The sequence below is a fragment of the Lepisosteus platostomus genome, chromosome 22 (genome assembly GCF_059453375.1).
Source record: "Lepisosteus platostomus isolate fLepPlt1 chromosome 22, fLepPlt1.hap1, whole genome shotgun sequence".
NCBI classification, from domain to species: Eukaryota; Metazoa; Chordata; class Actinopteri; order Semionotiformes; family Lepisosteidae; genus Lepisosteus; species Lepisosteus platostomus.
Window position 1 is genome coordinate 14,012,465 of NC_142632.1, and position 17,402 is coordinate 14,029,866.

Genomic DNA, 17,402 nt, shown 5'->3' on the forward strand with positions numbered 1-17,402 from the left:
GGTGTCCAGGCAGTGCCTGGCAGGTAGTTGATATGGTCACCACACTGGTGTGCTGGTTGAGGAATCCCAGTCCAGGGGGAAAGGGCGCCACCTCCTGGTGCTTACATACAGTACAGCAGGGAAGCCCTTCCTGGTGCTTATAACATCACTTTATTAGCCCCATACAATTTCTTGCATTAGGAATTCGTCTTTTTGCATACCCCAGCCTGCTCTCCATGAGACACATAGACACACAGACAGGGAGAGAAGCTTAGAAATGGAATACTGCACCTCATGTGGCATTGGATAATAAAATGAAAAGGCTCAAATCTGAAAACGCCATCTTCGAAAACAGATTTTCACATATACCTGCCATCTCATTAGTTTCTGAATGGATGCTTATGCCTGGTAGACTTTAGTTCACACTTGAAGAATCATCGTGGCCTTTATGAGACTTGTGTGTCACCCCCCGGGGGGGTCGAAAGAATGAAACAGCACTACTTCCATCTTCTACCTCACCTCCCCCCAACGGCCTCTGAGATTCCCGGTTCTATAAGCAGGACAGTCCTGCCAATACAGACGTGTCCCTGGAGCTCGGGATCTTAACGAGGGTCGAGCTGAATGTGCTGCCGAGGGGATCCCCAAGAATCCCGTCTCCTTCATGTCGGCCCCTTCCTTTCTCTCCCTGTACCGCACTGAAGAAAGAGCTCTTGCAGCCCCATGTGGTTCATATTTGATGGAATTGAAATTGCAGAGCAAAAGAGGGGAGCATTTTGGCGGGGGGGGGGGGGGGGGGTCTGTACTCATGTGCATATAGCTGTTTAAAGTTGCAAAATGCCATTGTCTTTTTTTTCCCCCCAAACCGTTTTTTAACGTTTTGTGTCCTGCTCTGTGTCTGATTTTGCAGATGACGAGTCTCCGGGCCTGTACGGGTTCCTCCATGTCATCGTCCACTCCGCCACGGGGTTTAAAGAATCTGCCAGTAAGTGAAGCGTCGCATTCCTGAGTTGAAAGGATTTCTGTCTGCGGCGCAGGGGAGCCACCTAGCAGAGAGCTTTTCAGTTGCTATTGATTTTTTTTTTAACCTTCTCGGGTTTCGGCTCCGAGTGGTTCCAGCAGAATGTAATTTGCTGGTGGAGTTGCACCAGCAGAGTGGGCGAGCAGCATGGTCAGGTTTCTCTCTGTGAGTAAGATTAACTTCCCACAGTAAAGCCATTAACAAGCTCCCAAAACAGGGATGATTGTGTCTGAGGTATTGAACAGCCACTAACAGCCTGTTTGCGATAAGCAAGCAGTGATAAAGGGGAGAGTATTCATCCTGGAATAATCCCATCGTGAGCTTCGCTTAACGATGATGGGATTCCTGTGGGCCCTTTAAAGTGGAAATTACCAGCAGTGGCAGAGAGTTCATAAAACGATTAACAACAGTGGGCAGAACCTCTGCTTGGCAGAAACTATAAATATAAATGGGGAAAAAAAGAAGATGCGAGCTGAGAACGTGCACACTTTCCTCCAAGACAGCTGAGGTCCTTTGAGAGGCCAGTTGGAACAAGAATGAACAATTCACCTGGACTTTTAGTGCCAGTTTCTGCTGTTAGAAAGTAGTGTTTTGTGAAGTGAAATACATACAGTATTGTAATAAACACTGAGGATCTCTAATCGCAAGGGATTGTGTATACAGTACAGACAGTACTGTTTGTTGTCTCAGCCAAGATGCATTTGCTCTGGTCACTTGGAAACCAATCTGCTTACTTTTAACTATGGGCTCTGGCGCGACAGAGTTGTTCTGAGTCAGGTTTGTACGGCTGGCCTCAGTTGTATGTTTCCATTTCCTCAAAAGGCCCCCAGATTCCTCTCTCTCGGGGCGCACATATTCATCACAGCCTCTTTTCTGGGGTCCGCGGCCAGTGGTCGCCTGCTTTTCAAGTCCTCGTGTGTTGCGTCAGCCTCTGTCAGGATCGGGGGGTGCAGCACAGGCTCAGAACCCCAGCTCTGTCACAAACACATGCTCCGCACCATCACCTTTTAAAGACTCAGACTTGTGGATAAACAAACATGTTGCAGTGCTTCGTTAAGAAGTTTTCGTTTACTTAAGAAAACTCTATGCAAGTTAAAATGGTTCAGAATGTTTTTTGAGTTCAGTGGATCCTATTTGGATTGTATTTTTGTGTCAGTCTTTTCATTTTTTAATCACTCTTTTGCATATGGTTTGCATTCAATATTAATTAGACGTGGGCTTTGAGGCATGGCAGTGCGCACAGCTCATCTGTCACCAATTTGCCTCTCGTGGAGGGGCTGTGACTTTGACAGATTCTCCAGTCCAGCAGCTCAGAAGCTCGGAACAGCTCTCCCCGTTATCTCTCTTCTCTTCAGTACCAGGCAGCATCCCATCCTGGAAAGAGCAAAGTGCAGAGAAAAGTGTAAATCCCGTATGGTCTGCATTAAAGATAAACCTGAGCAGGAGGTCTTTGGTTTCGGCTGAGGGAAACATAGGAGGCATTGCGGTCTCCGTTCCGTTGTCTTGAGTTTAAAATAAATGGTGCAGCCCACATGAGAGATGTTTTTTTTCTTAAATCTAGAAAGTGAAAGTAAGTGGCATCACTGGCACCTTTGCTCTTCAAGGTGGGAGGGTGTTGCTGCCTTGTTGAGCAGAAATCTGAGATCTGAGCTGAGATGAGTGTCGGACGAGGAGAGTTGTAATGGAGGGTAGGGATGTCGGAGCCGAAATAGCAATCTCACAATTTTGAAATATAAAACGGAAAGCGGTCTCTAAGCAGTTGACTCAATGTGATTTCCTCCTTCCAGCACTTCAGCTAACAGTGGTGAAGTCCTACAGTACCTCCCTCAAGTTCAGCTCCAGTTATTTTTACTGCGACATCACTGCTTTACAGTCTACTGTATGCATTAGGGTGTGCTGATATTTCCATTACTGTTTTTTTATATCTCTCTGTCTCATCAAGCGTTTCTGCACCAAATCTTTTGTCATCCTTCTGTGCTGACTTGGATGGGAGGATGTAGAGGTGTCATGACATGACCTGGTTGGTGTGTAACTCTTTTTGTCAGTTCAGAATCTGCAATTATTTATCTATAACGTGTCCTCCTGATTGATAACTTACTTCACTGTGTGCGAGTGAGGTGAAGGAGGAAGTGCAGACAGGCTCCTCCAGCCCCGCCCACCCGCTGAGCCAATCCGCTTTCGGCACACTGAAACAGAGCAGCACCGTGGAGGCGGTTCGGTGCTGATTGGAGTAGGGGGCTGTCCATTGCTAATGTCTCTGACAGTCTGCAGAGACCCTGCAAATTGCAGGGGTCATACAGTAGTTTCGCCAACAGCCAAAAGAGCCGTTGCAACTAATCCCAAACTTGCACGCCACAGGCTCCAAGTCAATAGGCTGCTATCACTTGGGAAATCATTGTCACGTTCAGCTGCTGACATGACCCAGGCTTGCCCTCACTGAAGACCCCTGGGCCCCCCGAATGTTCTGTGCCACTTGTGCTTTCCGAGTTTCTTTTGAAAATCGTATTTTATGCGTACTGCGAAGTCTTCCCGAAAACTGAGAGCTCTACAACAGCTCGTCATACGCATCACGGACGTAGAAAGAGAAAGAGAGAAGCACGGTTTCAAGCCGGTGAAAGATGAAAGTGAAACGATCCTCCTGAGAGTTTTGAAAAACGTCCACAGCCACAGAGTCTCTGTCGGATTGGGTCAGGGAGGTCCACAGACACGACGCTGCGCGAGATAAGGCTCTGGAGCCGTTTTATTATCACAATCTGTCTCAGTGCTCCAATTGAGGGGAAGAGGAAGGAGATGCAGTTCCCCTTATTAAAAGCAGTCCAACAACATAAGAATGGTTACAAATGAGAAGAGGCCATTCAGTTTTACACTTTCCCCATATTACGAGAAGGGTGCCTGTTATTTCGAGTTTTTTTTTCCCCTCCTTAAAATCTCTATCGAGACACCATTTCTTTTTAAGGGCAATGGGGATACAGCCCCTTTGAGCCCTGCAGTCCTTCATCCTTCACCTGCGGTGATCTCACAGGGTTTCGCCGGCCAGCCCGCTCCCCCTGGGCTACGAGCGCTGACCTCGCCATTCTGGTTTTCGATCTGGTCGTTTCTGAAGATATTTGTTTGTTCCCTTGCCAGGCGCACATTAGAATTTCACTTCCTTCGTTTGCCTGGAAGCCGGTAATCGTTAATGAATCGCAGGTATATGGGATTCGCCTTCAGATGAGATATGCTGCTGTTTCCTCCCAGTCGAAATGGTCTATTTAGTCTTATTTCCTCCACGGGTTAAAGCCGTTCCCTGCTAAGTGGCTCCTTCAAAGGAAGGCTCTGCCGCCTGTCCAGAAAGCAGAATAAAATCCCACTACCTGGTGGTTCCTGGTTCCAATCCAGCACATTCCTCTTGATGGCTGGGACACATGAGTTTACTGTGGTAATGTCAGACTGTAGTGGAGCTAAGTGGTTTATTCAGTGTGAGGGGAATCAAAGTGACTGCAATTTAAAGGTATACCAATAAAACAAATTCTGACTGAACTATCATTCAGATTTGTTTTGTCCATATGTTTCATGAGGGAAGCTTGTGTTGGCTGAGTTTCTCATTTTTTTTCATACCGTTTATTCTGTTAAATCTCATCAAATACTTTTACAGTGCCACCACACATGTCGTGTCCAAACCCAGGTATTCAGTTTGTTCTGTTCTCAGAGATTGCACTCAACTACCATATTGTTTCCTGCCTGTTCCAGTATCCTGTCAGTCAAGCTGTGCAGTGATGAGCAGCCTGCCTATATCAGCTTTCCTCAAACTCAAGCAGCTGTCTGCTTCACTGATGGGCAAGATGGCCAGATCTCTTCTTCTCTATACTTGAAATATCAGAGCAGTCAGTATGTGAACTAGGACAGTCACACACTTCTCCTTCAGTGCCCTAGTTAGCTCAGTTCTTGCTGTGCCTGTTTACTGTACTACTTTTAAACATGCGATCAGGGCTAAAGAGCTTTCTTTAACATAAGCAAGAAAAATGCCTGTACAGACAAGACAGACGTGGGATGATCCTTTTGGTGTGAAACTTATGAAACTATGAATTAACGGTGTCAGGCTGATGCAAAAGAATTGTTCAAATAAAGTGTAAGCAATCAGGTAGACGTTTAGTAATTATTTGGGAATCTTGATTTAATGTAGGTTGAACTTTGCTGGGGCTGGCTGACACCCACACTGAAATGGAAAAATATTCCATTGACCTCTAGAGATTTGATTCCCAGGCACAAAAAAGCTCTTAAAGCAGGACTTGAAAATAAATCAAGTGTAGAGTTCCCTGAGTATAAGTAGTTTCCATTGTGGTTCTAGGTTCATAGCAATAATAATAACATGTAAAGTGTCTAAATGCTTAGAAAAGCATAATAAATCTTATTGGTTAAAAAAGTGCAAGTTAGAAAGGAAGTTAAACTTCCTAGGTGGTAAGTTTTCAGAAGAGCTGACACTGTATTATTGCTAAACTGCTTGTCATGAAAATTGATACTTTGCCATCGGATTAGCCTATATAAACTCTGAAGACAGATTGAATGTATTGAAATATGAACTAGCACTGGGAATGCTTCATAGGAGCCAATTTAACTCTTATGGCACCTATTCAAACAGTGCTTCTGTTTATTGTATTATATATTAAACTAGTATGCTCAGAATCTACTGACTTTGTGAGGTGCCAAGAAGTGCTCACAGCAAGGCCATCGTTTAAATCAATAGAATTATTTAGTGATATGCACAAAACTTCATGCTTATGGTGCTATACGATACGGCAGTATATAAATTTGAATCTTATTTTATGTTGAATTAAAACAGCTGCCTCATAGCTGTTGGGTTGAGAATATCCACGTAGACCCTTCTGTGTGGAGCGCGCATGTTCTCTCTATGTTCTTGGGGGGTTTTGGTGATGGACTGGTGTCCTGTCCGGGATATACTCCTGGGGATGCCTTGCGTCTGTGCATCCAGGCAGACTGTGGTCTGTAGCAGGCTTAACCCAAGACCAGTGGCTTTATTATAATGAATGTGTACTGTCAATGTTGTCACAACAAGATCATCTTTAAAATAAAAGATAATCCCAAAAATTGTGTGTATTCTTTTCTTAAAAATGATGCTTAGTCAAACGTTTTTGCCTTTTATGTTGCATAAATGCCATTGTATCCAAGCAGATTTGTTTTGCCTGTTTGTGTATTCTAGTTTGTCTTTATTACTTATTTACCATTAGAGAAACTTAAAAAAATGGGTAGCAGATTTTTTACAGAAATGAGTTATGACTAAAAAACTCACTACAGTATGTCTAATATACAGCTCGCCTTGTTTGGAATTTAACATGTTCCTGAGAGCCATTAACTCACCAGATAAATACCAGTGGTTTTATAGATTGCTACATTTGTGCGTATCACACTCTTTATGTTGGTACTTCCCTTCTGTCAACCAAGTTCAGGCTTCAGCATGCTTCATAATTTAAAAAATGCCTGCGGTTTGCACAGTAATAATCATGATTACATATATACTGTACTGTAGATAGCTGTGGGAATTGAACTGTTAGGAGATGGGAAACATTTCAAATGGTAACTTTCCTTGTAAACGAATAAACTGCGTCTGTATCCCTTGAAAACATTATTCTGTGCCCATTGTTCGGGCTTTGCTCCTCCCATAACTTGTACAGTAATGAGATGTCTAACAGATGTCAAAAGGCCATATCTTGTAGCTCTCCATCATTTCAGCATGTGGCCTGCCAAGAAACCGTTTGCTGTTCACAGTTCCCAAGTGATGCTTTCATGTATGTGGAAAATAAATATTTAAGAACAATGACACTGGTTCAGTGCCCGGAGGCCAGAAAAATGAATTGAATTTTACAACCGCCAAGCTACAGTAAATATAAACAAAAGCACGAACCTGCTGGAAAATAAATTCCCACCACAGCACTGAGTATTGAAAGATGGCCTTACAATTGTAGGGGGGATGATTGATATCACCAATTCTTTGTCTGTTTGTCTTTTTCCAGACCTATACTGCACTCTGGAGGTTGACTCCTTTGGGTACTTCGTCAGCAAAGCCAAGACGCGGGTTTTCCGCGACACGACGGAGCCCCAGTGGAACGAGGTACTGTACTGTACTGGAGGAGACGCTCCGTGCTCTAAAGGCGCCCCGTGCCCTTTACCCTTTGCCCCCTGTTGCCAGAAACGGAGACGCCACATGACGCTGCCCTCACAGATTTAGTCACGAAAGCATTACAGAAGCTCAACAGTAAATAGGATGTTTTTCTCCTGGTTTTGGTGGGAGACTGCGTCAGCATGCGTATGCTGCAAAGGAACAAGTAATAGGTTTATTCCATGCTGAAAAAAAGAAGAAAGAAAACGCAACGTTTGTTCCTTTCTCCTGGTTTTGCCTCGCATTGTTCCATGTGATTATTGGCTCTGGTTTCCCACGGCTTGTACAGTGTACCAACACGCCTCCATGTACACCACAGCGCTGCTACTACAATTTCACTCTGCGTTACTGACGTCTGGGAGAGGGACGAATCCCAGCTCCCCGTCAGCCTGGTCTCCGGGTCCCAGCGGGAGGCAGCTCCAGTCCTTGAGTGCTGCGTTTGCTACTGGCATTCCTTCCATCTCAGACTGTAACTTAATTGGACTAATTAAGAGGATAAAAGGTTAATTTACCTGTTCTTTCCATTTCTTAAAAATTGAAAGGTGCTTTAAACGGCAAAGGGTTCTGGCTTTCAGATTGAAGTTACTGTACCTGCCCCTGTTCGAGGGTATAAGGAGGGAATTCTCCTCCCCCGCAAACCCCAGCACCCGCGTGGGGGTTCCCTCCGCCGTGTTAACATGGCCTGATTGAGCTCCCCCAAATCAAGTGGGGGTGAAACCAAAATGCGTCGTTCCGTCTTCCTTCCGTGATATCGGTCTCGTTGATCTCGTGTCCTGAACCCCCCCTGAGCTTTAATATACAGTACCTGCAGGTCAGCCTGCTGGGTGATTCTTGAAGAACAGCAACTTGCAAAGAAAACATTGAAAAGTTTTGTGAGTTTTAGGTCTCTTTTCTTTGCTGCGATGATGTGATCAGATGTAGGTATTCAAAGTCAGGCAAGAAAGTATGAGTTCAAGATCAAACAAACAGAGTGATGGCGGTTGTAGTGCAGTAGGATCGAACCTGTGTCCTCCAGCCTGTGACCTCCCCTGTCCTGTCCTGTCTGCCAGGAGTTCGAGATCGAGCTGGAGGGCTCCCAGTGCCTGCGGATACTGTGCTATGAGAAGTGTTATGACAAGTCCAAGCTGAACAAGGACGACAATGAGATTGTGGACAAGATCATGGGCAAAGGGCAGGTGCAGGTAAGCAGACGGGAGGGCCTTGATTTTTAATTGCTTTTTGACTCATGCATCTCTTGCCCTTGTATCTGCTGGCTCATGATTTCTGCAGGCTGTTCACACCTACTGTATTCATGAGAAGATGTACACCTTCATTTAAATGTTTTCATCATATGGACAGGCAGATCTGTTCTTCCCTCGTTAAAGCCCATAGTTCCATTCGCAGCTCTTACACTGTGCATGTGTTTGGTTGTGTTTTAAGTGTGTTCATGTGCGTTATTGCTCTAAAATTGAACATTTCTGAAATTTAGTGGCGAGTGGTACATTTAATTTCATCATTCATTTTTCATATTTACATTTATTTGCGTATGGCGCAATACAGCTTGTATTTCGAACCCACAATTGTGTTAATAAAAATACCGTCTGTCATTTCTGGTACAGCACTATAGCAGTCTTTTATCTACCACTTTCCTGCAGTAGTGGTACTGTATATTTCTTTTGTCCACGATTAACGCAAAGACCTGCAGTTTGGGGAAAACAGGATTATCCTTCAGTAAACTCAAATCTGGCTCATCTGCCTTATTGCCTTTTTAATAATGAGCTGCACTTAGCCAGCTCAGCACCAAGTGCAGTTGTGGTCTCTGTCATTTGCCAATGGTTTCCATTTGAGCATTGTTTTATAATATTTAAAATGTATCTTCTATATTTTAAACCAGGGTTTAGGAATCATTAATGCTTCAAAGACAGTTGCCTCGGGTGCCATATATTTGCGGCTCATTCAATTATCTGCAGTTTTGATTGCACAAATTGAATCATCGGTACACCCACGCTCAGAGACACAATGGATAAACAGCGCACTTGAAACATGGTATTCTGCCCAGCGGAGAGCAAGGCATAGAGCTGGCCCACAATGAGTCTGGGGTTGGCTCACTTTATTTAGTGTGCTGTTTATTCATCATTTCATTTGTTTTGTTTTTTGAATCGAGTAATAAAACGCAGCTAATAATTGATATATCTTGACAGGCCGGGGAGATGTTCAGCTGTTTATTCATCCAGCTGAACTGCAAACTGGGACAGTGAGTGAGCGCAGGTGGATTTTGAATGCTTGAATTCTTGAACGCTTGTGGCAAAAAAAGATTAGCATCTGCATGGTTACTGTAGGTCCTGCAGTCTCCAGACTGATGACCTGATTCGAGGCTGTGATGCTTCTTGGCTGACGCAGGTGTTCTATGACAGACGGAGCTGTGTAAGAACAGGGTGACGTTTCGCGACACCAAGAGCACCCCCGTCTGTTCTGGGCGGCCCGCAGATGTGTACTAACCCTGTGGCTCTTGCTGGGTTAAGGGCTGTTAGTGAGATCCATATCTCTCCTCCATGTGGCACTTGAACTGAGCCGCCCCTGTTTTCAGATAAAAAACGCATAGAAATTCAGGCATTTATATCGGAAGACACTTTTTCTAGTGTATGTACATCCTCTGTTCCCTGAAGTACTTGTGCTTAAAATCAAAACTGCAGGCTCCGGTGTCTCCAGAGCCAATTTTACATTCATTTGTACTTTTTTAGAGATAAGACTATATGCTTTACTGTACATATAGTATTTGTAGAAGACATATGGTAAAGGATAGTAACAAAATTGGCACTGCACATTATCTGTGCTGGCACGTCAGTGATCCCTGGTCACATGGGAGTGAGTTTTTTAAGAAATGTGAAAATGCTCATTTGAATATTTCCCTTTTACATACCTGTATTTCATCTTAAACAACTTTTCATGTTCACTTAAAAAAAATGAGAAACTGCTTTCCATCCTGTGAAACAAAGTTGTCTTGGTAAGACATGATTGCAGATTAAAGATGAAAGTTGAGGCTGGGCAGAGTATAGCAAACAAAAACTGGCCTCTTCCTTCTGGCAGTGCCATGAAGGAGTGGTCGTCTTTAACAGGCTCAGTGGCAGCAGGAAGGGTGTCTGTCAAGTTTCCTCTAAAACCGGCACCATCACTGTAGATACAGTACTAGTGGATGCTGCCTTGGGGCTTGTGAAATGGTGCTTGATAGTGCCCTTATGTAGCGGGATTCGTTAAGCTCTGTAGAGATTTGTTCAACTGTGTGGTTCAGTGATCTTATGCACTGCTTTCCAGAAGAACACCAGTCCGTTCATTTCAAAGGGATCTGTATAGCTTCAGAGCAAGGCTTGGTGACAGCCAGATCAGTAACACCTGTGGGAACTTTCGGAGTGCCAACGTCAGAGATCTTTTTAATTGGGTGTAAAATGAGTTTGGAGCCTGCAATGTGCTAGGTTTTTTTTTGTTTGTTTTCATAATGCTCATTAAAAACAGTTTTGTTTAGGAATTAGCAAAGTCATTTCTGTGTCTAGAATTAGATGAGGATTGCGTTCTGTTTACTTCCAGTGTTGTGGATAGCAGGAGCTCAGTGTGAGGAACAGATTATGTAACAGGACTCTGCTGTAATGCAGGCATTGTGTGGGCTGTCTGCATTGTATTTCCATCTAGTCTTCCATTTAGCTTTCCAGCTATGGGTAAACTTGCCTAGAAGGCATTAATGAACATTACAAGCTCTCAAGCGCCTTGTTGGAAAATGTTATCCATGCAAATATCAGTTTCATAATAGCACACATGGCCATCAGGTGAAGCTCGCTGGCCCATTTTAAAAAACGCTAAGAAGAAGAAGTCGGGTCGCTCCGAGCTTGAAGTCCGAGCAGCACAGCGGGCCATGGCGCTGCAGAGCCGGGCGGGCGACCCGCCCCTCTCCCGCGGCGGGGCCAGGCTTTGCGTGCGCCGGAGAGGAGCGCGCCGCGGAGGCCGTGGTCCCGGCGCGGGGTGGGATGCAGGTCGGACCTGCGGTGGAAGGAGGAGCAGCCATTTCAAGGAAAGCGCAGCTGCAGGGTGCCTGCCTCCGAGCTCAGACTTTTTCTTGGACTAATCATGTTTTCTTTAGTCTTCAAGATCCTCAGATCCGGCTGAATGTTTTGCTTTACTCCCCTGGGAGCTTGTTTGATTTATTTTAGTAGACTTAACTTTCAGAATATAACAAAGTCCTTAAATGGCAATAGTGCGCTGGAACTGTTTTTTTTTAGCTTCTTCCTGAAGTCGATTTCTTCCTTTCTTCTAAAGTAAGGATGAGAAAACCTTGTTTTGCAGCATCAGCAAATCCTTGTGACCGATGCTAGAGTAGTTGGTACAGACGGGCTCGGCTGAAGCTAAGAGCTGGGGACTTCCAGTGAGGCAGCGCAGAGCGAGAGCTTTGCAGGAGTGAGTCAGTTTCAGCCAAGCAGCTCCACCGTGAGACAATCTAGTTTCTTGTGAAAAATTGAGAATTAGAAAGGAATTAACCCAGCACCATAATCCACTGCAAATTTAAGTGCGAGTCTGCTTCAAGCAATTTACCTTTTAGATGGAGTTCATAAATATCCATCTGCAACACCTCAATAATATAATAACCCTTCATCATTTATTAGTTCTTAATGTTCTTAGATTTGATTTTTCAGATATACAGTTCTTATACTGGAGTCCGGAGATGTTTGAATCTTGATGAGTCAAGTGGCCTCTTTTCATGCGTTAATTAACCTTTCTTACTAATTAGAATATTTCAGATCTGGGAGGGATCTGTCATAGAAAAACATGCAGTTTTGCTTCCCTTTTCAGATTTGTCATGGATTTACAGTTCATATTCTGTTTTTTTTCCTCTTTTCTTTATTTAGTTTGAACATGATTTCAGTGCACTTGGTGCTGCTTGTCCCAGAGTGAGGGAATTAGTTTGTTCAACCCTGATGTGTTTTCCTGAAAAGCACTCTGTATTGAGGTGCTCACTTGGGAGTTCCCTGCAAATAAGGAGACATTAAAAACTGCTCTTACATGTGTGAGAGGTGGATGAAGGAACCTCAATTTATGATGTCTGTATTCTACCATGCTCGATGTGAACAGAAGGTTGCATTGAAGTTGGTTTTCAGTATAGCAAATCATCAGATTTATTGAATTCTGCGTTTTCTGCTAGGTTATATAAAGAGGTTTATTTCTGTACCGCCTTAAGGCTGTTCATTTTGGACTTACACATGGGTTTGACTTTGAGACTCACCCTATGACCTCTGAGGTCAGCCATGTAATCCTCCATTAAAACTAACACTCTGCTAGGTTTTTGAGTTAGTCAGAGGGATGTGGATAAATCAAAGGTCCCTTGATGCTATCAGCCACTTAAATAAATTTAAGCAGAACTGGTTACATTAGACTTCTGATAGTGGTCTTCAAAGCAACCTCTTCACTCTTGAGGAAATATTTAATTGAGCCCAGAAAGAAAGCACCAGATGTCTACTCCACAGGGATTCCAGTTCTGGCCATTTTTTGATACAGTATTCTGATATTTCACTTTACATTTTTTGTCCTGAGTGTATACATTTTATCCTGTTTTCCTAGTTCACTTGAATGCTGTTTAACCTGTGCAGTTTTATAGGAAATGGGAACTGAAGGATTTTTTTTTTTGTTGATAACACTGAACCTTTTCTAAAACTGATAATGGCAGTTTCCACAAAGACTCTCTTCAATTGTAGGGGCCTAAACCAGCAAATAAATTGAAACCCCATCATTGTATGTATTTGTCCTGCTGGTTCAATTTCAGGAGCTCAGGCCACATTTGGCACAAATTCCATGCTGTACACCCAGAGAAGCAGTCTATATTTTGACACAGCCTCTCTGTATGCCCAGGAGAGGGGAATATTTCAGTCCTGACCATGGGAAAGTTTGTACAGTCCGTTTTCCCCGGTGTGGGTGACTGTTTGATTGTGTGGGGTCTGTGCCTCTTGACCGAAAAGGATCTGTTTACGTCCATGGCCCTAACACGGGGTGTTCAGCATGGCTGTGTTAGAAGAACCGCTGATACAGAGCTTCACAGCCCCTGCCAGACTTGGGGCTTTGACACAGATGAGCTTTTGCCGGAATCAAACAGTTGAAACAATTAAAAACCAACTCATAACAGTACCTATGCCAAACAATCTTATCATGATGGCATGTGCCCAGCTCCTTCACTGCCCTCCACATTTACTCACACATGTTTTGTCCGTGACTTTTGTCATGTAGAATCATCCGAGATGCAGGATTTTAAGATGATGAATCAAGATGTTATTTTCCAAGGCAACACATTTAGAAAGACTTCAAAAAAAGCACGTGGGGCTTTTTTTTTTCCTTCCAGAAAAGGTCCACAGTATTACTGTCTTTGACACTGGGTGCTCATAGGCAGTCTAGTACAGAGAGGCCGTGGACAGTGACGTCCTCCCTCTGAGCCTGTGGGTGGTCATTCCAGGGCACTGATGGAGTGAGAGAAGGTCATGGGTCTTTTCCATGTGCTGTACACTAGTACAGATGCACAGATAAGCCCCATCAGTCTCCTAGAACTGACAATTTCACAAAAGCATAGGACTACATCGGAAGAATGGGTTTGTCTTTTTCATTTATACTCTTCTGGAGTTCTGTAATATTTAGCTGAGGCTGTAGTAACACAGTCCACAGACGACACAAGAGCAAAGGCCAGGCAGACAAATGGCATCAGGAATACACACATTAAAGAAAAACCACACAGGCGAGCATTCTGCTCTTGGCCCAGTCAGAACACATTACAATGCAGGAGGGGGAAAAATGAAGCTGTAAAACAAGAGAACGCGTTGGGCTTTACTGACCATATAACCACAGGGAGCCCAAACACCTCCCAGACATGACGGTAAAAAAGAAATTGAAAGCGAAAATCGGCATATAAAAACGTTAAATGAACATCCAAATGGGCTGGAAGTGGTTCCACTTGTGCTCTTGGCACGTTGCTTTAACTGCGGAGGTTTTCCTTTGTTTGGGGGGGGGATGGAGTGTGTTTTTGTGAGACGTGTTTAAAGCCGTTACACCCAGTGTGTGTGTGCATACTGAGACCTTGAAGCCAGGAGAAAATAGGGTTAAAACAGGGGACTCATCTATCATGTGCTGGTTCAATCAGACCATGTTGTAATTTGTCATGTCGCTTTCTAATGCTCCCCGGGGGCGACTTTTTAATGATGCTCTTAGACCAGAAACAAAGTGGCGTTTGTCAGAAGTGACGGAGAGGGAGAGGGGAAGCTCTGGAAGAATTAGGGTTAACCAGGCCTCTCCCACACAGGGACTTCAAAACGGACGTCTGCAATTTATGCCATCTGATGGCTTCTAATTATTTCAGCGTTTACCCTTTGCACTGCATTAAAATCCATGTTTTTGCTTCACTGTGAGATGCCTCTCATTGAAAGCTGTTCAAGGTGGGAGCTCTTTTTTTTATGTAGCCATGTCATTTTTGCATTCACTTGCAATAGACAAAAAGGATGCACAACAGTAACACCTCATGTTCTGACTTGTAATTATGCAAGCTGTAAAGGTTAATTCCCTGTCCTAAATCACAATGCAAAGGCATTCAGGTTTAATTCTGCACACTCATAAATTGCTACTTTGTTTTGTATTCTCCTCATTAACTCCACCTTTCCGAGACTTTAAAAGATGTATTTGCTGCTCATAAACATACTGACTGTATTCTGCCATTATTCAGAGATAAATGAAGTATGTGATGCCTGCAGTATTTTATGTCTAGCCCAGAGCACAGGAGAAAGAGGGGTGTGAATATTTACTTGCAAAGTTTGAGAAAGCAAGATGATATCATAGCTAGATCATAATGAAAGAATCGTGCAAAGCTGCTAAAAACTGGTGAGCACTATAAGGTTATGTTGCACGTACTGTAGTTGAACAAATCTCACTCAATTGATGGATTAACTGACTGTAATGCAGGATCCCTGCTCTTAGAAAACAGAAGCCCTTTCTAATAAGATTTTCACATTAAAAATGTAACGATGTTATGAAATCATGCCCTAAGTACTAATTATGTTACGGGAAAATCACATTTTTTATGTTAATTAAATTGTAGCTCTGAACATGAATGAACAAGTTAAATGAAAAAAATACAAAACAAGACAGAAATATCTTTTTGCCAAACCCAAACATATATGTTTTGGCTGCCCTTTTTATAATGCGCGTCATATTTCTCTCTTCCTACACAATGAAAAAGACTCCAGATATAAACTATGAACACATTAAAGGGATTGTTTGAATGTCCTGACTCTCCGAATCTGCTCATTCCAGTTTTGACCCTGATCTACATGTGATAGATTGGGCAGTATGCAAGCCCTGGCAGGGGGTGTTCTGTGTAGTTCACGATTCAGCAACAAAGAAGCCGCTGGAATGCACTTGCAGTATGAAACTGAACAGTTTTAAACCGTTCCCTGTAAGCCAAATCTGTGACTGATCAAGGGAATAAAACCTTTAATCTCAGTCCTAGAAAAGCATTATCCATTTTTTTTCCAGAAGAGATATTATAAGAATGTCACAGAGCATGCTTTTTCTGCTGTATTTCATATAGGGGGTTAAATTATGGTAGTCTTTCATTTTTAGTCCTCTCAGTGTGTCCATGTGTATCAGTATAAGATGTATCAAAAGCCAACCTACTGTAGGCACATTTGAATCCTGATGGGTTACTGCGTTATTGTTGGCAGATTTCTGGTAACTGATAACTTTCACCACTTCCTGAGACTCCCTGACAGATTCTGTACCACAAATGGTCTGGAATCTTGCAGAGCAGAATTGAGCGTTTGTTAATACCGTCTTTGCATCAAAGAATTAGTCATTTTACACCATTGTGTACTCTGCACTCTCTCTTATTGTGACTGAATAAACAAGGAAAATGATTTTCATCTAGCAAACTATTGTGTTTTTGAGAAAGTGACAATAAAATCTAAATGTCTTCATCTTCTGTATGAATTTCTGTGCCACAAATGGAGCCAAGAAATTAAGATGCACAGTAGCAGGAGACGTGAAAATGCTTATTTTGGTTATTAATGGAAAATTCTAATTGAGAATAAATAGATGAAATTTAATGTTACATAATCAGAAAAGGAAATGTTAGCACTTAACAGAGAAGGTAAAATCTCCATCTGCATAGAGCCCAGAATTAAATAGTTCTAAGCATATGGCAGCCAATTATGAGCAATGACTCTACTCTCAAAAAAATCCAAGCAGATTTACTGCATGAGGAATTAATTCAGCCCCAGGAGTAGTCATTAAATAAAACTGCAGTAAAACAAAATTGATTTCTCAAATTTTGTAATGTAATAAAAAATAAACCTTCTTTATGATTTATTAGTATAATAATTTACAGACAGGGGAAGAAAACTGCAGGAATATTTAGCCCCTGAAACAGACTGGAATATGAGTCAAGTAAGGTAATATTCAAGAGATTTGTGTCAGCCATTATGCCTTTTTGGTCTCTCCTGGGATGTATTTGCCAAAATTGTGATAAACATAAAGATCATGCAGAGAACATCAAGCAATTGTAGGCAAATGTATGTGATATTGTCAAGGCAACAGTGTAAATTTCCAAGCACATGAAGAATTGCTAGCAGGCAGTTTCTGTTATTGGCGTCTGTCTGTGTCTAATTCAAAGTACTGAATTAAATCTGTTTTGATATTCCTGGAAGAACAAAGAAATTCTCATGCAGTGAACGGATGAATATCAGGTGGTTTTGGGCGCCGTTCTTTTCTGCTCCATCGGCGCAGTACTGTACCGTAGGTCGGATTTGCATATGGGCCTCGAAAGGCCTTTTTTACTGTCATGGTCCTTCCAAGGACGAAAGGGGGGGGGGGGGTGGAGAAACAAACAAGCGCGCTTGTCCTCAGAAAACCACAATCCGAACAAAAGGACGGAAAAAAAAAGCTTGTGTATGAAGACCGCGGTGTCAGAGGGCCCGGGATCAATCCGTGAGCCCCTGTGGAGCGAGAGGCGTAGACACCGAGGGCTCGCTTGCCCGGCAGGGCGGCCGGAGTCTGCAGCCGCTCCGGGGTCCTGCCCTGCTCGGTCACTAATGGAATCCAGACGTCTCCCGGGGGCTGGAGGGGAGCCGGTGTGGAGGAAGGGGCTGGGGGGGACACTGACAGGCTGTATATAAACGGGCCCGCTGCAGTTCCATGTTGGTTTGAAACGTTAACCCTTCTCTGTGTGTGTTTCGGTGGGTTTGGGCCGCAGTGTTCAGTTTT

At 43.4% G+C, this 17,402-nt stretch overlaps 1 protein-coding gene across 4 annotated transcripts in view; it reads left to right on the top strand.

Moving 5' to 3' along the window:
- The window catches only part of abr (ABR activator of RhoGEF and GTPase), a 156,416-nt gene that overhangs the window by 102,972 nt on the left and 36,042 nt on the right, over positions 1 to 17,402 (top strand). For all 4 annotated transcript variants that reach the window (XM_088616396.1, XM_088616395.1, XM_088616397.1 and 1 more), the window contains exons 14-16: positions 887 to 961; positions 7,006 to 7,103; positions 8,201 to 8,332. In XM_088616396.1, the coding sequence (XP_088472522.1) occupies positions 887 to 961; positions 7,006 to 7,103; positions 8,201 to 8,332 (305 nt within the window). The remainder of the gene's footprint in view (positions 1 to 886; positions 962 to 7,005; positions 7,104 to 8,200; positions 8,333 to 17,402) is intronic.